At 47.9% G+C, this 19,692-nt stretch overlaps 2 protein-coding genes across 2 annotated transcripts in view; one reads left to right on the forward strand and one right to left on the reverse strand.

Annotated features, from left to right (window-relative positions):
• Positions 1-2,828: 2,828 nt before the first annotated feature.
• LOC137915761 (engulfment and cell motility protein 2-like) lies at positions 2,829-16,532 on the forward strand. The gene is made up of 21 exons (XM_068758880.1): positions 2,829-2,906; positions 3,224-3,264; positions 3,611-3,683; positions 3,765-3,815; positions 4,468-4,637; positions 6,320-6,419; positions 6,685-6,836; positions 7,481-7,559; positions 11,416-11,451; positions 11,755-11,805; positions 12,433-12,555; positions 13,834-13,953; positions 14,035-14,139; positions 14,221-14,329; positions 14,436-14,572; positions 14,993-15,156; positions 15,311-15,423; positions 15,506-15,613; positions 15,701-15,783; positions 15,873-15,950; positions 16,332-16,532. The coding sequence occupies exons 1-21, from the start codon at positions 2,829-2,831 to the stop codon at positions 16,530-16,532; spliced, it is 2,172 nt and encodes a 723-aa protein (XP_068614981.1).
• Positions 16,533-18,834: 2,302 nt separating this feature from the next.
• Positions 18,835-19,692, reverse strand: part of LOC137915770 (peptidyl-prolyl cis-trans isomerase FKBP11-like) — a 1,850-nt gene continuing 992 nt past the window's right edge. The window contains exons 4-6 of the mRNA XM_068758889.1: positions 19,683-19,692; positions 19,512-19,582; positions 18,835-19,104 (exon numbers count right to left, since the gene is read on the reverse strand). The exon at positions 19,683-19,692 is cut by the window's right edge and continues 24 nt beyond it. Of these exons, the coding sequence (XP_068614990.1) occupies positions 18,902-19,104; positions 19,512-19,582; positions 19,683-19,692 (284 nt within the window). The 3' untranslated portion in view covers positions 18,835-18,901. The remainder of the gene's footprint in view (positions 19,105-19,511; positions 19,583-19,682) is intronic.

Here is a 19,692-nt window from a genome sequence, read left to right on the forward strand (position 1 = left end):
TATGAACGTTATGCGCTGCTTGATACACCGGTAATATGAACGTTATGCGCTGCTTAATACACCGGTAATATGAACGTTATGCGCTGCTTGATACACCGGTAATATGAACGTTATGCGCTGCTTGATACACCGGTAATATGAACGTTATGCGCTGCTTGATACACCGGTAATATGAACGTTATGCGCTGCTTGATACACCGGTAATATGAACGTTATGCGCTGCTTGATACACCGGTAATATGAACGTTATGCGCTGCTTAATACACCGGTAATATGAACGTTATGCGCTGCTTGATACACCGGTAATATGAACGTTATGCGCTGCGTTATATTGATCACCTTTACCGTTAATAGTTTTACACGTTATTGGTTTCTTCTGATTAAATAAGCCTGTTGGCTTATTGAGAGTAACTGAACTGTTATAGCTAACACAACACGCGCACACACGCACTCACACGCACTCACACGCACTCACACGACCTGTCTCTTTCATAATATACGAGTGGAGCAGTCGCCAAAATGTTGCTTAATTAGTTGAATGTCCGAAAGATGTTTTTCTCTAGTCGCCACTATTCATCTTGCAGCCGGAAGGGGGCGCCACTCTGCATATTCAACCAGCTAGCTAGCTAGCTTTCTTTTTGCGCAAAGTTAGGCTCTTCTGGGCTCACATGTGTGAATACTTAATTGAAGCCGGAGCAGGCAGGAGCCCCAAAATAAAATGGCGTCAGAAACATTGGTGTGTGTGTGTGTGTGTGGGGTCGGGGACAGAAGGAGTTCACTGCTTTCAGGATAGAGAGCTGCTCCTTAGCCGCTGCTGTTGCTATGCTACAACCACCAGACAGCGCTGCTGCTGTTGCTATGCTACAACCACCAGACAGCGCTGCTGCTGTTGCTATGCTACACCCACCAGACAGCGCTGCTGCTGTTGCTATGCTACACCCACCAGACAGCGCTGCTGCTGTTGCTATGCTACAACCACCAGACAGCGCCGCTGCTGTTGCTATGCTACAACCACCAGACAGCGCTGCTGCTGTTGCTATGCTACAACCACCAGACAGAGCTGCTGCTGTTGCTATGCTACAACCACCAGACAGCGCTGCTGCTGTTGCTATGCTACACCCACCAGACAGCGCTGCTGCTGTTGCTATGCTACAACCACCAGACAGCGCTGCTGCTGCTGCTATGCTACAACCACCAGACAGCGCTGCTGCTGTTGCTATGCTACAACCACCAGACAGCGCTGCTGCTGCTGCTATGCTACACCCACCAGACAGCGCTGCTGCTGTTGCTATGCTACAACCACCAGACAGCGCCGCTGCTGTTGCTATGCTACAACCACCAGACAGCGCTGCTGCTGTTGCTATGCTACAACCACCAGACAGAGCTGCTGCTGTTGCTATGCTACAACCACCAGACAGCGCTGCTGCTGTTGCTATGCTACACCCACCAGACAGCGCTGCTGCTGTTGCTATGCTACAACCACCAGACAGCGCTGCTGCTGCTGCTATGCTACAACCACCAGACAGCGCTGCTGCTGTTGCTATGCTACAACCACCAGACAGCGCTGCTGCTGCTGCTATGCTACACCCACCAGACAGCGCTGCTGCTGTTGCTATGCTACAACCACCAGACAGCGCTGCTGCTGCTGCTATGCTACAACCACCAGACAGCGCTGCTGCTGCTGCTATGCTACAACCACCAGACAGCGCTGCTGCTGTTGCTATGCTACAACCACCAGACAGAGCTGCTGCTGCTGCTATGCTACAACCACCAGACAGAGCTGCTGCTGTTGCTATGCTACAACCACCAGACAGCGCTGCTGCTGCTGCTATGCTACAACCACCAGACAGAGCTGCTGCTGTTGCTATGCTACAACCACCAGACAGCGCTGCTGCTGTTGCTATGCTACAACCACCAGACAGAGCTGCTGCTGTTGCTATGCTACAACCACCAGACAGAGCTGCTGCTGTTGCTATGCTACAACCACCAGACAGAGCTGCTGCTGTTGCTATGCTACAACCACCAGACAGAGCTGCTGCTGTTGCTATGCTACAACCACCAGACAGAGCTGCTGCTGCTGCTATGCTACAACCACCAGACAGAGCTGCTGCTGCTGCTATGCTACAACCACCAGACAGAGCTGCTGCTGTTGCTATGCTACAACCACCAGACAGCGCTGCTGCTGCTGCTATGCTACAACCACCAGACAGCTACGATAAAAATCACAACGATAAAATCACATCAGCAGACACAAAGCCCAATCACAGAAACCTTGAACTCAAGATTCATGCGTGTTGTTGAAGGCCTATTGATCCGCTATTGATCCGCTTACAGACAGAAGCCTGAGGATCCGGGCTCGAACGGACGGTTGGCATGACAACTCTGTGGGCTTCTGTCTTCACAGGGGAACCGATAGAGTTTCACAAAGCAGAACTTCCAGAGTGACTGACCGCCTCAACACGTCTTCATCGGTGAGGAATCCTGGAGATGACTTTAAAGTTAATGATCAAACTGTTACAAATGTTTTAAACACTTTGACATACTGTAGGAAAGCATTATGACAAAGCGCAAGGTAACCCTTTATCATGATAAGTAGAACATTAAAAATCAATGTGTAATGTGAGCAATACATAAAAAGAAAATAAATATACATTTAAAAGCATTGATGTTGCAAAATGGAGTTTTATTGGACTAGTCTTATACTTATATTCATTCTGATTAGATGAGTTAATAGTCAGCTATAATTTCCCCCTGATATTTGCAGAATCATTTATTCAGTTATCATTATTACTCTTGTTTCTCCAGCAGGCTGCTTCAATAAAGCCGCCATGCCGCCCCCGGCTGACATCGTGAAGGTAGCCATTGAATGGCCCGGTGCCAACGCTCAGCTCATAGAGATGGACCAGGTCTGTGTTTAAACGCACCTCAAAGCGCTTTAATCCTTTACAGACTCGCCTGATGTCTGGTCTGATTGTGAAAGAGAAGGCATTATCGTCAAGGCTAGTTCAGCAGCAACGAATCCGTATAGAATAGCAGGAAGAGGAAGGAACTGGACCTGGGGGGCTTCCATGCTGCTTCTTGGTGGAATTGGGGCGTGGATGAGGTGGACTTTGTTGTAAATTTGTATGAATGTAATTCACGGCAGTGTGATTTATGAATTATGTTTCAGTCCCGCTGTATTAATACACTTAATATTTGTTATTCCTATTGTTGCTTTTCGCAGAAAAGACCTTTGTCCTCGATTATACGAGAAGTATGTGACGGGTAAGCATCACTGTCTGTTTGTCTGTCTGTTAGCACGAATACTCAAAAAGGTACGGACAGATCCTGATGTTAGCAGGAACAGATGAGTAAATGTTGGTGGTGATCCACAAGAGATCCTGGATTACTTTGAAACTGCATCTGGATCTTGATTTAAAAAAAAAAAAAAAATCCCGTAAAGTTTTGAGAGCAATCCGGATACCTGTCTGGATACAAAAAAATCCGGAATGTACTTACCAAAAATCACAGTCATAACGGGTTCCAATATGCACTTGTGTGGAAAATGTCTTCTGGATCTGGATCTAGTGTGTATATAATCCTTGATGTATTTATTTCTCTTTATTCTCAGCTGGTCTTTGTCAGGCTCAGAGCAGTTTGCGCTGCGCTATGCTGACGGCCCGCAGCTTTACATCACAGAGCAGGTGGGTGGCGCTGTTTCCTGCTGTTGATGATGACGTCGTTGTTATTTGGTGTTGAATGCTGTTGAATTAATTATGTTGTAGAGTCGCGGTGAAATCAAGAATGGGACCATCCTTCGTTTAGCCATCTCACCGGTGAGTCACGAGTGTTTATTTCTGTTGTGTGTCTTTTGTAGTAAACCTAAAAGCTTTTAACGCTTCTGTTCTCTGAAGAGTGCTGCTTTTAGGAGTTAGGGTTAGAGTTAGCACCAAAACTCTGCAAGTGCTGCTCAGAGCACCGTTAGATAAACTAGAAGACTTCCTGCTTCACATTATTATACTTAAAGTACATATCTTAATTCCAAAATTCCCTTTTTATTTCAATTTACTTTGGTGAATTTATTGATCTCAGGGACCATGCACAACTGCATTACTCTTAAGTAATCCATAATTAATATCTGAATGCTTTTCTACCCATTTCCTCGGAATAAACAAAATTACTTTCACATATCCAAAAATGTAATAAAAGGCAGAATATAAACTTTATGCTGACACACTTGAGAATAAAAGTGGAATGTGCAGGTTTCCAGATCGACTGGGAGCTTCTTTGATTCTCGGATAATTGTAGGACGGTGGAACAGAAAGGTAGCGGCCGGAGGCGGACCGAGAAGCTCGGCTCGTTTACTCCGCGCAGCCGAATAAAGCTTTTCAAAAGCGCAGGCGAGACGTTCTGCACCAAATACATCAAAACGTGTTGTTGAGCTGAGCGGTTCAGAGCCGTGAACAGAATCTTCTTTGTTACAAACAGGCTCGTGCTGCTCGTCAGCTCTTAGAGAGGATCCAGTCTCATGTTATCGACGCCCGCCTGGAGGCCCTAAAGGAGCTCGCCAAGCTCTCCGCGGACCCAACCTACGCAGCAGAATTCATCACCATGGAAGGCATCGGGACGCTGGCGCGCCTGGTTGAGAGTGGAACCCAGTGAGTGTTCAAGCCTCGCGCTGCATCCATGCGTCAGGATTTAGTGCTTCCATAGTGGGAGGTGTGTTCAAGCCTCGCGCTGCATCCATGCGTCAAGATTTAGTGCTTCCATAGTGGGAGGTGTGTTCAAGCCTCGCGCTGCATCCATGCGTCAAGATTTAGTGCTTCCATAGTGGGAGGTGTGTTTAAGCCTCGCGCTGCATCCATGCGTCAAGATTTAGTGCTTCCATAGTGGGAGGTGTGTTCAAGCCTCGCGCTGCATCCATGCGTCAAGATTTAGTGCTTCCATAGTGGGAGGTGTGTTCAAGCCTCGCGCTGCATCCATGCGTCAAGATTTAGTGCTTCCATAGTGGGAGGTGTGTTCAAGCCTCGCGCTGCATCCATGCGTCAAGATTTAGTGCTTCCATAGTGGGAGGTGTGTTTAAGCCTCGCGCTGCATCCATGCGTCAAGATTTAGTGCTTCCATAGTGGGAGGTGTGTTTAAGCCTCGCGCTGCATCCATGCGTCAAGATTTAGTGCTTCCATAGTGGGAGGTGTGTTCAAGCCTCGCGCTGCATCCATGCGTCAAGATTTAGTGCTTCCATAGTGGGAGGTGTGTTCAAGCCTCGCGCTGCATCCATGCGTCAAGATTTAGTGCTTCCATAGTGGGAGGTGTGTTTAAGCCTCGCGCTGCATCCATGCGTCAAGATTTAGTGCTTCCATAGTGGGAGGTGTGTTCAAGCCTCGCGCTGCATCCATGCGTCAAGATTTAGTGCTTCCATAGTGGGAGGTGTGTTCAAGCCTCGCGCTGCATCCATGCGTCAAGATTTAGTGCTTCCATAGTGGGAGGTGTGTTCAAGCCTCGCGCTGCATCCATGCGTCAAGATTTAGTGCTTCCACAGTGGGAGGTGTGTTCAAGCCTCGCGCTGCATCCATGCGTCAAGATTTAGTGCTTCCACAGTGGGAGGTGTGTTCAAGCCTCGCGCTGCATCCATGCATCAAGATTTAGTGCTTCCATAGTGGGAGGTGTGTTCAAGCCTCGCGCTGCATCCATGCGTCAAGATTTAGTGCTTCCATAGTGGGAGGTGTGTTTAAGCCTCGCGCTGCATCCATGCGTCAAGATTTAGTGCTTCTATAGTGGGAGGTGTGTTTAAGCCTCGCGCTGCATCCATGCGTCAAGATTTAGTGCTTCCATAGTGGGAGGTGTGTTTAAGCCTCGCGCTGCATCCATGCGTCAACATTTAGTGCTTCCATAGTGGGAGGTGTGTTTAAGCCTCGCGCTGCATCCATGCGTCAACATTTAGTGCTTCCATAGTGGGAGGTGTGTTTAAGCCTCGCGCTGCATCCATGCGTCAAGATTTAGTGCTTCCATAGTGGGAGGTGTGTTTAAGCCTCGCGCTGCATCCATGCGTCAAGATTTAGTGCTTCCATAGTGGGAGGTGTGTTTAAGCCTCGCGCTGCATCCATGCGTCAAGATTTAGTGCTTCCATAGTGGGAGGTGTGTTCAAGCCTCGCGCTGCATCCATGCGTCAAGATTTAGTGCTTCCATAGTGGGAGGTGTGTTCAAGCCTCGCGCTGCATCCATGCGTCAAGATTTAGTGCTTCCATAGTGGGAGGTGTGTTTAAGCCTCGCGCTGCATCCATGCGTCAAGATGAAGCACGTCAGTGAAGCTGCATTAAGTCCCCTCTTTGTTTCCTCCAAGCTTTGGTGAAATGCTAGCCTTCACTCTCACGGCTTTCCTGGAGCTGATGGATCATGGCATTGTGTCCTGGGATCTCATCTCCCTCTCCTTCATCAAACAGGTACCTCCTCCAAACAGAGGGGAACTCACCTGGTACCTACTCGCCCACCATTGTAAATGTCAAGATCTGTTTTTTTTCTTTCTTCCTACGTACCAAACATGAGTGGGTGTCGTTGCCTAGCTACCGCTGGCGTTATGCGGGGCTCGCTCTCTGGTGGATTTGCTCTTTCATAAGATAAAACATTCTAGCCCGGCGGAATAGAAACTCCTGGTTTACACATTTCATAGTGACCTCTGAGTGACCTGGTCTTCTCTCTGGCCCTCAGATTGCAGGCTACGTGAACCAGCCCATGGTGGATGTGTCCATCCTGCAGCGTTCTCTCGCCATCCTGGAGAGCATGGTCCTCAATAGCCACAGCCTCTACCATCGAGTGGCACAAGAGATCACTGTGGGCCAGCTCATCGGACACCTGCAAGTGTGAGCACACACACACGCACAGGGGCTTCAGGCACTCTGATTCCACATGCATTGTGTGAATGGAGATGTTTGGCTAGCGAAGGGTGAGCTCAGGATGCTTGGATGACCCCAGACCAACATCAAGGCCTTTAATAAAAGACAGGGGGGGGGGGGAACAAGACACAGTTGGGGACAATCAGGAGAAACGGGGAGTCAAAAGTCTTTCAGATTGTTAGCAAGCATAAATAAATAAAAGAGCCTGCTAGTACAAGGTATTAGAAAACGTTACTCAGGATTTAAACAGCAGGATGATGCGTTTGGGATCTCTAATAAATACATTTCGTGCCTGAGAGACGTGTTTCTAGTTCTTGGAGACCTGCGCCGCAGAAACCAGCTACTCAAGTGGGCCTCTTCAGCAGGACAAATTCATTGTTGCTTTTGATATTTCCATTATCTCGAGTAGTGAAAAAGGAATTGTAACATTTGAATTGTCACTTAGGACGATTATTATTGCTAATGTGGACGAATGGCATCTAAACGTCCTGCGCCCTTCTGTGTTAGTCGTGGTAAAATCAGAGTGAAGTTGTATAGTTGTTAGCCTGTAGGGGCCACACACGGAGCACAATACTTCTAACTGGTTGTTGCGCTGCTTGATATTCCTTCAGGTCAAACCAGGAGATTCAAACCTATGCCATCGCCCTCATCAATGCGCTTTTCCTGAAAGCACCAGAGGACAGACGGCAGGTCAGTGGGACAGGAAAGGCTTGTAACAGTTACTCTAAGAAGGCTTCCCATATATAACACATGAACTCAGAATACCAGGATGCTCTTTGGTGTGGAAAGATCTCCCCCTTGCTGCTTCCGTCGTCAGCATCAGATGTCATTGCTAGACGTCTGTCTGGCGTGACGCTGTGATGGCACGCCGCTCCTCTGACTTCTCACTTTCCTTTAAAGTTTGTGCTTTTGTGATGCCCTCGTTTCAGAATAGCTCAGCAATGAAGACCATCAAGCTGTGACGCGAGGAGGATGATGATGTAGCGTTTATTCATGGACTCGTAATTAAATTAAATTAAATTAAACATAGCATTGCTCTGATAAAATGGAAGGTTGGACCTTTAAATTCAGTCAATGCAACAAGGGCGTGGACTTTAAATCCAGATTGTAATTCGATCCAAGCATTGGGCGCCAAATAACTAAATGCAGTCTTTGCCAGTTCAGCTCGTACGATGGGTATGACAGAGCATCCGTAGAGATAAAGGCCCAGACAAATATTAATATATATATATATATATGGCTACTCCACCAACATTTCTTTATCAATCAGGAAAAGTAGTCGGTGAAGGCCGTCGGTCGTCATGGACCCGTTTCATGCCGGGCTATTTTTTTGCAGAGCGGGGGGTAATTAAATTAAAAAGAGGAATATAATCTAACCACTAAACTTTATATTATGCACGTGCAATAACTATTAAACAAGTATTACACCAAAATATCTACACCATATGTTGTGGGTGGCCCTCGATAATTGCTCCTTGGTCTCTGTGCTGAAACAGTTTTGAAGGCTTCATTTGAAGGCCTGGTTTTCCAGCTTGTCTCCGCATGCAGAGCGGACTTGGTGCACGAGTCACCTGTTGATAAACCGTGTTTTAAGTCTGACTCCTGGTTTGTCGGTTCAAATAAGTTTTCTTTTCTTGGAGGTTGTCGGCTCCTCTTCCGGCTCCTCTTGATGCTCCTCTTCTGGCTCCTCTTCTGGCTCCTCTCCTGGCTCCTCTTCTGGCTCCTCTTGATGCTCCTCTTCTGGCTCCTCTTCCGGCTCCTCTTGTTGCTCCTCTTCTGGCTCCTCTTCTGGCTCCTCTTCTGGCTCCTCTTCTGGCTCCTCTTCTGGCTCCTCTTCCGGCTCCTCTTGTTGCTCCTCTTGTTGCTCCTCTTGTTGCTCCTCTCCTGGCTCCTCTTGATGCTCCTCTTCTGGCTCCTCTTGTTGCTCCTCTTCTGGCTCCTCTCCTGGCTCCTCTTCTGGCTCCTCTCCTGGCTCCTCTTCTGGCTCCTCTTGATGCTCCTCTTCTGGCTCCTCTCCTGGCTCCTCTTCCGGCTCCTCTTGTTGCTCCTCTTGATGCTCCTCTCCTGGCTCCTCTCCTGGCTCCTCTTCTGGCTCCTCTTGATGCTCCTCTTCTGGCTCCTCTTCCGGCTCCTCTTCCAGCTCCTCTTCTGGCTCCTCTTGATGCTCCTCTTGATGCTCCTCTTCTGGCTCCTCTTCCGGCTCCTCTTCTGGCTCCTCTTGTTGCTCCTCTTCTGGCTCCTCTTCCGGCTCCTCTTCCGGCTCCTCTTCTGGCTCCTCTTGATGCTCCTCTTGATGCTCCTCTTCTGGCTCCTCTCCTGGCTCCTCTCCTGGCTCCTCTTCTGGCTCCTCTTCCGGCTCCTCTTCCGGCTCCTCTTGTTGCTCCTCTTGTTGCTCCTCTCCTGGCTCCTCTCCTGGCTCCTCTTCTGGCTCCTCTTCTGGCTCCTCTTCTGGCTCCTCTTCTGGCTCCTCTTCTGGCTCCTCTTCCGGCTCCTCTTCCGGCTCCTCTTGTTGCTCCTCTTGTTGCTCCTCTTCTGGGTCCTCTTCTGGCTCCTCTTGTTGCTCCTTTTGATGCTCCTCTTCTGGCTCCTCTTCCGGCTCCTCTTGTTGCTCCTCTTGTTGCTCCTCTTCTGGCTCCTCTTCCGGCTCCTCTTGTTGCTCCTCTTGATGCTCCTCTTCTGGCTCCTCTTCCGGCTCCTCTTCCGGCTCCTCTTGTTGCTCCTCTTGTTGCTCCTCTTCTGGCTCCTCTTCTGGCTCCTCTTGTTGCTCCTCTTGATGCTCCTCTTCTGGCTCCTCTTGTTGCTCCTCTCCTGGCTCCTCTTCTGGCTCCTCTTCCGGCTCCTCTTCCGGCTCCTCTTGTTGCTCCTCTTGTTGCTCCTCTTGTTGCTCCTCTTCTGGCTCCTCTTCTGGCTCCTCTTGTTGCTCCTCTTGATGCTCCTCTTCTGGCTCCTCTTCTGGCTCCTCTTGTTGCTCCTCTTGATGCTCCTCTTCTGGCTCCTCTTCCGGCTCCTCTTCCGGCTCCTCTTGTTGCTCCTCTTGTTGCTCCTCTTCTGGGTCCTCTTCTGGCTCCTCTTGTTGCTCCTTTTGATGCTCCTCTTCTGGCTCCTCTTCCGGCTCCTCTTGTTGCTCCTCTTGTTGCTCCTCTTCTGGCTCCTCTTCTGGCTCCTCTTGTTGCTCCTCTTGATGCTCCTCTTCTGGCTCCTCTTCCGGCTCCTCTTCCGGCTCCTCTTGTTGCTCCTCTTGTTGCTCCTCTTCTGGCTCCTCTTCTGGCTCCTCTTGTTGCTCCTCTTGATGCTCCTCTTCTGGCTCCTCTTCCGGCTCCTCTTCTGGCTCCTCTTGTTGCTCCTCTCCTGGCTCCTCTTCTGGCTCCTCTTCCGGCTCCTCTTCCGGCTCCTCTTGTTGCTCCTCTTGTTGCTCCTCTTGTTGCTCCTCTTCTGGCTCCTCTTCTGGCTCCTCTTGTTGCTCCTCTTGATGCTCCTCTTCTGGCTCCTCTCCTGGCTCCTCTTCCGGCTCCTCTTGTTGCTCCTCTTGTTGCTCCTCTCCTGGCTCCTCTCCTGGCTCCTCTTCTGGCTCCTCTTCTGGCTCCTCTTCTGGCTCCTCTTCCGGCTCCTCTTCCGGCTCCTCTTGTTGCTCCTCTTGTTGCTCCTCTTCTGGCTCCTCTTCTGGCTCCTCTTGTTGCTCCTCTTGATGCTCCTCTTGTTGCTCCTCTTGTTGCTCCTCTTGATGCTCCTCTTGTTGCTCCTCTTGTTGCTCCTCTTCTGGCTCCTCTTCCGGCTCCTCTTCCGGCTCCTCTTGATGCTCCTCTTGTTGCTCCTCTTCTGGCTCCTCTTGTTGCTCCTCTCCTGGCTCCTCTTCTGGCTCCTCTTCTGGCTCCTCTCCTGGCTCCTCTTCCGGCTCCTCTTGTTGCTCCTCTTGATGCTCCTCTCCTGGCTCCTCTTCCCCGTAGCAAAGAGACGTTTGTTTTAGCTAGTTTACGGCTTTGTTTTTTTCGAGTAAAGTGTCACGTAACCAAGAAGATTCACAGGCGTTGGCCACAAGAGGGCGAATGGAATCAGCTGTTTTTTAATAATAATATTGAAGCGGGACATAATGTGCTGTTAAACTGTTTTCGGACAATACTACATTTCACTTTCTACTTTTCATTGGTTACTCTTTCAGATTTAGATTCAAATGTATTTTTTCATTAGTTTTCTTTTTTCTTTTCTTTTTTTGCAGTTCTGGTTTTGCAAGTTGAGCATCACAGAATTGTTCATGTATATATGATGATTTAAAGATCATTCTTTTCTCTGATGAGTGATAAAATTGATTGATTCAATTTTTCTAACCCGTTCAAGCCCAGCCATGTAAACCAGTCAGTGCAAACCAGTCAGTGCAAACCAGTCAGTGCACGGCAGCCTGGCAGACCAGAGTAGCTAGCGGCCATACTTGAAGTCCGTATTTGACATCGTGTTCATCTTGATGTGTCCCTGTATCTTATTGTGTATATGTGCACTTTTTGTTTCCGTTGCTGTTGCACCCCGCCCCTTGTTCCCTCCCATCAACCTGTAGGAGGACTATAGTAACCCGATGGAGCAGCACCTCACTGTGAGTACTCGTCTGTCAGCGTCTCGTAGCGTCCCGTCACCTCAGAGGGCCTCTCCTCCTCCTTGCTCCTCCTCTTTCTGTGCCATGTCCAGTCGCTGTGTACTCTGGAGATAGACCGACTGTTGAGGGCTCGGCCATATTTTATAGAAGTAATTCAAACCGGTGCTTGAAGTGTAGCTGCCATTTTAGTTCCATTACAGAAGAAGATTAAACGTTACAATTATGTGTGCCTCTTTTTGTGTTCTCTGGTATCTTCCTTTCATTTGACTTGTGTTGAGTTACTATATTTTTACTTCTCTTTAGGAAATGGCAAGCACGCTGGCTCAGAAACATCTGAGGTCCATCATCCTCAACGTGAGTCTCACATTGGTAGCGCTTCGGCTTTGACCTTCAGCGCTTCGGCTTTGACCTTCTAGATGTGCTCCATGTCGCTCTACTTGTCTTTCTTGCTGCTTCTTAACAATGTTGCTGTCAACGATTGCTACATCTGTCACAGCTTCCCTCTTCTGCTTCTGGTCAAAGGCCACAACATCTGTTTGGGTAGCCAGCAGCTGCTTTTGGTGGTTCCTCCTACAGGGCCTTGGAGACGCCTGATCCATGTTCCTGTGTGCTGTCCCAGCTCGCACCCTCCCGTCAGCCTTTTTCAGATTGGGTCCTATCTGGTGGTTCTGTAGCTCGAGTGCTGAACTTCTCTTCTCATCAGAGCCTCCATGCTGTCCTTCCCATGGAGGGGCTTGATCTACCACAATGTTTCTTCCTCATCTTGTCTTCTGTCTCCTCGTAGGGAGGCATGTTTGTTGTTGTTGTTGTTGTTGTTGACAGGTGTTTGTATTTACGGGGCTTTCCAATCATGGACAATATGTGGAGCAGATCAAATGATTAGACTTCGATTTGTGCTTGTTTTCTCTCACAGTTAAGTTGCTCTGTGTTGTGTGAGTTGAAGCACAAATGAAGTCTTTAATTAGCGTTCTTCTTTTCCAGCATGTTATTAGAGGAAATCGACCAATCAAAGCAGAAATGGCGCATCAGCTTTATGTGCTGCAGGTTTTGACTTTCAACCTTTTGGAGGAACGAATGATGACAAAAGTGGATCCTAATGACCAGGTAAAAGCTCACATTCATTTGGCATGTGTGTTTCTGTTGTGCCTTCTTCAGGATATTAATTGAAACACACCTGATATCAATTAAATAAACTGAACATTCCGTAAAACACGCCCCCATGAAGCCCACGGGTTTAGGGCTTATGTTGGTACTGCATGAGGTACTGTGGTACTGCATGAGGAAGTCTGGAGTGGCAGAGAAGTATGTCAGAGTAGTTCAGGACATGTAGGACAGCAGTGAAGTGTGCAGTGGGGGTAACGGGGGGGTGAATGAATGATCAAAACCCATAAAATGCGGTCTTGTTTCCGTTGAAATTCCTTCGTACATAATTCATCGACATGTAAGAGTACCAATAAAACTAAAAGTAAATCCTTTCTGCTTGCCAGGGATCACCAGAGCTCTGTCAGCTTTGCTATTGTACCACATGAGTTTTCCTCCATGTTGAGTCCGCATGACGGATTGGGAGTGTCATGTATATCATTAAAGGCCCATGAATAATGTATATCATTATTATTTTTATTATTATTATAAACTTTATTACAGGCTCTAGACCCAATAGTAAAAACATACAACACAAAAACACAGCAAAACATCATCTTATTCAGGAGAGTCTTAACAGACACCAATACCAACGTTTCCATAGATACGATTGATATCTGACCGAGCTGCACCTGGGATTTATAAGCATCAATATGATACTGTTTCGGGACCCATCAAGTCGGGACATGAACTTAAACATCAGGTTCCTCAAGAGGGCCTGTAGAGTGCTTGTATATCATTAAAGGTCCATGAATAATGTATATCATTAAAGGACCATGAGTAATGTATATCATTAAAAGTGACATGAATAATGTATATCATTAAAGGTCCATGAATAATGTATATCATTAAAGGCTCATGAATAATGTATATCATTAAAAGTGACATGAATAATGTATATCATTAAAGGTCCATGAATAATGTATATCATTAAAGGCTCATGAATAATGTATATCATTAAAGGACCATGAATAATGTATATCATTAAAGGACCATGAGTAATGTATATCATTAAAGGACCATGAATAATGTATATCATTAAAGGACCATGAATAATGTATATCATTAAAGGACCATGAATAATGTATATCATTAAAAGGACCATGAATAATGTATATCATTAAAGTCCATGAATAATGTATATCATTAAAGTCCATGAATAATGTATATCATTAAAGGACCATGAATAATGTATATCATTAAAGGACCATGAATAATTCTTCTGTTGTCTTGCTGCATCAGACTCAAAGAGACATCATCTTTGAGCTGCGTCGGATCGCATTTGATGGAGAGAATGACCCCACTGGTACAGAAAAGCGAAAGGCCATGTACTCCAAGGATTATAAGATGCTTGGTTTCACTGTAAGTTTATGCAACAGAATGCATTTCATGTAATTTGTTTTGTTTTTGTCTTGACTAATGTCATTTCTGTTTTAAATGCAGAACCATGTCAACCCGGCCATGGACTTCACTCTGACTCCTCCTGGGATGCTGGCTCTGGACAACATGCTGTACTTGGCCAAAGTTCACCAGGACACGTATATCAGGGTCGGTACTCCTTTCAGGCTCGACTCTGCTCACCTCACAGAGTCACACCTGACGTGTCCCCTCAAACATGACACAACGCAGATTGTCCTGGAGAACAGCAGTCGTGAGGACAAACACGAATGCCCCTTTGGCCGTTGTGCCATCGAACTCACTCGAATGCTGTGTGAAATACTTCAAGTTGGACAATTGCGTAAGTACAGTACATGTGTACAGTATTTGACAAGTAGAAAATCACCAGGATCTCATTGCTCCTGTCCAGGAATGTGAGTTTGTCCATCATGCTTCTTCCTTTGCAGCGAACGAGGGCTGCAACGACTACCACCCGATGTTCTTCACTCATGACCGGGCGTGGGAGGAATTCTTCTGTGTCTGTATCCAGCTTCTTAATAAAACGTGGAAGGAGATGAGGGCCACAGCCGAGGACTTCAATAAGGTGGGGCACTAAAGAAAGGACTCCTCACAGAGCCATGTTCATGCTTATAACATCGTGCACTGGATTTGACCACATTTACAAGATGGAACGAGCCGTGGTCTTTTTAATGTAGTTAAAACTAGATTGGTTGAGGTTTCCTCCAAATGAATGTTAGTCTTCAAATTTAAGCACTTAAAAAGCGAATGTGTCTGTTTTTGGGCTGTTAGATAATGTACGATAATTGTATTCTTAATGATATTGTTCCTCAGTCTCCGGAGGGCAACATCTAAATCAGTGTTTATTTACAGAGACAGAAACATTCCTGCCTTAGACGGAGGGGAACAGAATTCTTGGTTCATTAACTAACAAGACGAGGAGATGGGAGAAGGTCTGCTCGGCTTTTACTGTCCATTTATTTGTGTGCACGGTGGTTCTAATCAGGTGATGCAGGTGGCCCGTGAGCAGATCACCAGGGCTCTGGCAATGAAGCCGCCATCTTTGGACCAGCTGAAGAATAAGCTGCGAGGCCTCAACTATTCAGAGATCCTGCGTCTGCGTCAGTCGGAGCGAATGAGCCAGGATGACTTCCAGTCTCCTCCCATCATGTCAGTCTGTGTCTACAATACCTCTGGAAATACTCTCGTACTAGTTGAACCCAGCCAAAGACTTTAGCTTTTACCATTAGCTCTAATCCAAACCAGTAACACTGTAGGTGGGTGTGCCTTCGTCCCCGTGGCTCATGCTGTGTTTAAACTGTAGTGAGCTACGAGAGAGAATCCAACCGGAGATCCTGGAGCTCATCAAGCAGCAGCGGCTGAACCGGCTGTGTGAGGGAAGCTGCTTCCGTAAACTGGGGAACCGCCGAAGGCAAGGTACAAACGCTCTCAGCGCAGACCGGCGCTTTCGTTCTTCGGAAGGACTTTGAGCTAATGGCGTTCCGTGTTTCCTTCATAGAGAAGTTTTGGTTCTGCAGACTCTCACTGAATCACAAAGTGCTGCATTACGGGGACCTTGATGAGTCGCCTCAGGGTGAAGTGCCTTTTGAGCTACTCGGTGACAAGAGTGAGTTACAGTGAAAGTTTATTCCTAGTAGACCACACTGCGCCGATAGAAACACTCACTTCAGTTTCTTTCTCCCCGACCTTGCAGTCCCGGTGTCAGATATCAAGTCAGTGGTCACCGGGAAGGACTGCCCTCATATGAAAGAAAAAAGTGCCCTAAAGCAAAACAAGGTTTTTAATGCCATTCCAGATCAACTTTCATCCTTTACGGTCTCTTAGGAGGGAACGCGCTTTTATTTCTCTTGTTTTATTTCTCTCAGGAAGTGCTGGAGTTGGCTTTCTCTGTTTTATATGATCCCGATGAGACGCTCAATTTTGTTGCGCCCAACAAGTATGAGGTAAGTGAAGTTTAAAGCTGCACTACTCGGTGTTTTTAGATGGTTCACATATTTGCGACTGGAAGTTGATGTATTGTGGTCACTCAACCCTCCTGGTGCCCTGAACCCTAAGAACATTTGTAGTGTCTTTGTTGGTTTGGCTTTGAAGTGAACGTAGCTTCAGTCGCTCTGAAGCCCAAATCATTGAGCAGCTGGCGTCTCTGTTATCTGCGTTAATAGGTAACTGTTTATAAAGGAGTACTTTCAGCTGGTTTTTGTGTCCCTTGACTTTAGAGGCTGGTACTTGGTTTTATTTACGTGACGGTAAAAAAGAGGACAAAGGTTTAGGACTGTCCATCGCCTCCTCTGTCCCCTAACCTCGCTGTTGTCTTTTCCGGGCAGTACTGCATCTGGACCGATGGTCTGTGTGCCCTGCTGGGCAGAGAGATGGGCAGCGACCTCACGCGCAGTGACTTAGATACGCTCATCAGCATGGAGATGAAGCTCCGCCTCCTCGACCTTGAGAACATCACTATCCCAGAAGCCCCGCCCCCTGTGCCGAAGGAGCCTAGCTCATATAATTTCACCTATAACTACAGCTGAGATGTGTGTGTGTGTGTGTGTGTGTGTCTGTGCAATGCATACATGTAGTACTCGAGTCCATTTCCTCAAAACGTTTGCTTTGAAATGTCTTTTCTGTTGGAACATTGGAGAGTTTTCTGAATTTCTCAGCTTGGAATGCCGTTTGGTGTTCCAAACAGAAGAACTGCGTTCATACTTCCACCGCGAGTTCAGATGTCAGGGTCCACTACAGAACAGTTCTGTCCAACTGGATCTCTCCGGATCCAGTGAGTGAAACGATTCCTGAGCAACGCCACGATTTGCATTCCTATTCTAAGTGAGAAAACCAGTTTCTAAATGAAGGAACGGTGCGTTCCCAGTGGTTGAATGGGTCTGTGAAGCTGCGTGCTTCATCTCAGTGGCCACCGTTTCAGCTTTAAACAGACTCTTCCTGCCCACGAGTAAAGCATTTCACAGGCCGAGTGGACTCCAGCGCTGAAACGACCTGACGAAGAGCTCTAGAAACAGGCATAACGAAGCCGAGTGGACTCCAGCGCTGAAACGACCAGACGAAGAGCTCTAGAAACAGGCATAGCGAAGCCGAGTGGACTCCAGCGCTGAAACGACCTGATGAAGAGCTCTAGAAACAGGCATAGCGAAGCCGAGTGGACTCCAGCGCTGAAACGACCTGACGAAGAGCTCTAGAAACAGGCATAACGAAGCCGAGTGGACTCCAGCGCTGAAACGACCTGATGAAGAGCTCTAGAAACAGGCATAACGAAGCCGAGTGGACTCCAGCGCTGAAACGACCTGATGAAGAGCTCTAGAAACAGGCATAGCGAAGCCGAGTGGACTCCAGCGCTGAAACGACCTGACGAAGAGCTCTAGAAACAGGCATAACGAAGCCGAGTGGACTCCAGCGCTGAAACGACCTGATGAAGAGCTCTAGAAACAGGCATAGCGAAGCCGAGTGGACTCCAGCGCTGAAACGACCTGACGAAGAGCTCTAGAAACAGGCATAGCGAAGCCGAGTGGACTCCAGCGCTGAAACGACCTGACGAAGAGCTCTAGAAACAGGCATAGCGAAGCCGAGTGGACTCCAGCGCTGAAACGACCTGACGAAGAGCTCCAGAAACAGGCATAACGAAGCCGAGTGGACTCCAGCGCTGAAACGACCTGACGAAGAGCTCCAGAAACAGGCATAGCGAAGCCGAGCGGACTCCAGCGCTGAAACGACCTGACGAAGAGCTCTAGAAACAGGCATAGCGAAGCCGAGCGGACTCCAGCGCTGAAACGACCTGACGAAGAGCTCTAGAAACAGGCATAGCGAAGCCGAGTGGACTCCAGCGCTGAAACGACCTGACGAAGAGCTCTAGAAACAGGCATAGCGAAGCCGAGTGGACTCCAGCGCTGAAACGACCTGACGAAGAGCTCTAGAAACAGGCATAGCGAAGCCGAGTGGACTCCAGCGCTGAAACGACCTGACGAAGAGCTCTAGAAACAGGCATAGCGAAGCCGAGTGGACTCCAGCGCTGAAACGACCTGACGAAGAGCTCTAGAAACAGGCATAGCGAAGCCGAGTTGACTCCAGCGCTGAAACGACCTGATGAAGAGCTCTAGAAACAGGCATAGCGAAGCCGAGTGGACTCCAGCGATGAAACGACCTGACGAAGAGCTCTAGAAACAGGCATAGCGAAGCCGAGTGGACTCCAGCGCTGAAACGACCTGACGAAGAGCTCTAGAAACAGGCATAACGAAGCCGAGTGGACTCCAGCGCTGAAACGACCTGATGAAGAGCTCTAGAAACAGGCATAACGAAGCCGACTGGACTCCAGCGCTGAAACGACCTGACGAAGAGCTCTAGAAACAGGCATAGCGAAGCCGACTGGACTCCAGCGCTGAAACGACCTGACGAAGAGCTCTAGAAACAGGCATAACGAAGCCGAGTGGACTCCAGCGCTGAAACGACCTGATGAAGAGCTCTAGAAACAGGCATAACGAAGCCGAGTGGACTCCAGCGCTGAAACGACCTGATGAAGAGCTCTAGAAACAGGCATAGCGAAGCCGAGTGGACTCCAGCGCTGAAACGACCTGACGAAGAGCTCTAGAAACAGGCATAGCGAAGCCGAGTGGACTCCAGCGCTGAAACGACCTGACGAAGAGCTCTAGAAACAGGCATAACGAAGCCGAGTGGACTCCAGCGCTGAAACGACCTGACGAAGAGCTCTAGAAACAGGCATAACAAAGCCGAGTGGACTCCAGCGCTGAAACGACCTGACGAAGAGCTCTAGAAACAGGCATAGCGAAGCGGTCCAACATCACTAACCTGCGGTACAATCTCAGGCATGAATAAATATACAGCACAATTTATTTATACGCAAATTAGAATGATTTTTTTATTGGAATAGTTCTCATTTCTTCTTGCTCTTCTTATCCTTCTTCTTGCTCGGCTTCTCAGCATTAGACTTTGTGTAGAGATAAAGCCCCACGAAGCCGAGCAGCGTCGGCACTAGAGCCAGACACACGAGGGGAAAGACGTCGTTGACCGTTTTCTGCCACGCCGTCTGCTGCGCCAGAGAAACGACCTCCACCTCAAACTCCAGAGCGGCGCCGCCTGCAGCACATCCAGATGGACTTTAGCGTTTAGCGACAGCAGGTGCTGATCTTTGTTTTTCACGTGTCTCGATGTTGTGCTTGTGTAAACACACGGACATGAAATACTCAAATAATGATACATTTTTTTCACTAATACTCTTGATGTCTACAGATTGCATAATAAATTAAATACAGATTTAAAACCGATCAGTGAGACATTCTCCTTCATCCTTCAATCATTTCCACATCACCCATCCTGGTATTGTAAATACTCCGTCAGGCCTCAAACATGCTATTGTGTTTGAAATGTTCAGTGAATGGATGAGTGTGACAGAGTGAGTCTTGAGACCGACAGAATGACAGCGATGGACGTCAGTGTGATTATGTTCAGTCTTGTTGTCAAATTGAACAAATATTATTTAATACCTGGAATTGTGGGAGGGTATCCTTTTTTCCCGTATGCAAGGTGAGCTGGAATGGTGGCTTTGATCTTTTGCCTGATTGACAGGAAGAGAAACTTTGAATTGTTCAGGTTCCATTATTCACGTGGATTTGTTTTTGTTTTTAAAAGCAGCGACTACCTTTACTTTCGCTTACCCTTCACACA

This window comes from Brachionichthys hirsutus, unplaced genomic scaffold (genome assembly GCF_040956055.1).
Source record: "Brachionichthys hirsutus isolate HB-005 unplaced genomic scaffold, CSIRO-AGI_Bhir_v1 contig_1440, whole genome shotgun sequence".
Classification (NCBI taxonomy): Eukaryota; Metazoa; Chordata; class Actinopteri; order Lophiiformes; family Brachionichthyidae; genus Brachionichthys; species Brachionichthys hirsutus.

Excerpts from the sequence above, each read along its gene's own strand:
- LOC137915761 (XM_068758880.1), top strand. The coding sequence starts at position 2,829 with ATGCCGCCCCCGGCTGACATCGTGAAGGTAGCCATTGAATGGCCCGGT. Across the intron at positions 3,265-3,610 it reads ATACGAGAAGTATGTGACGG|CTGGTCTTTGTCAGGCTCAG; the intron begins GTAAGCATCACT and ends CTTTATTCTCAG. Across the intron at positions 15,157-15,310 it reads TTCCAGTCTCCTCCCATCAT|TGAGCTACGAGAGAGAATCC; the intron begins GTCAGTCTGTGT and ends TTTAAACTGTAG.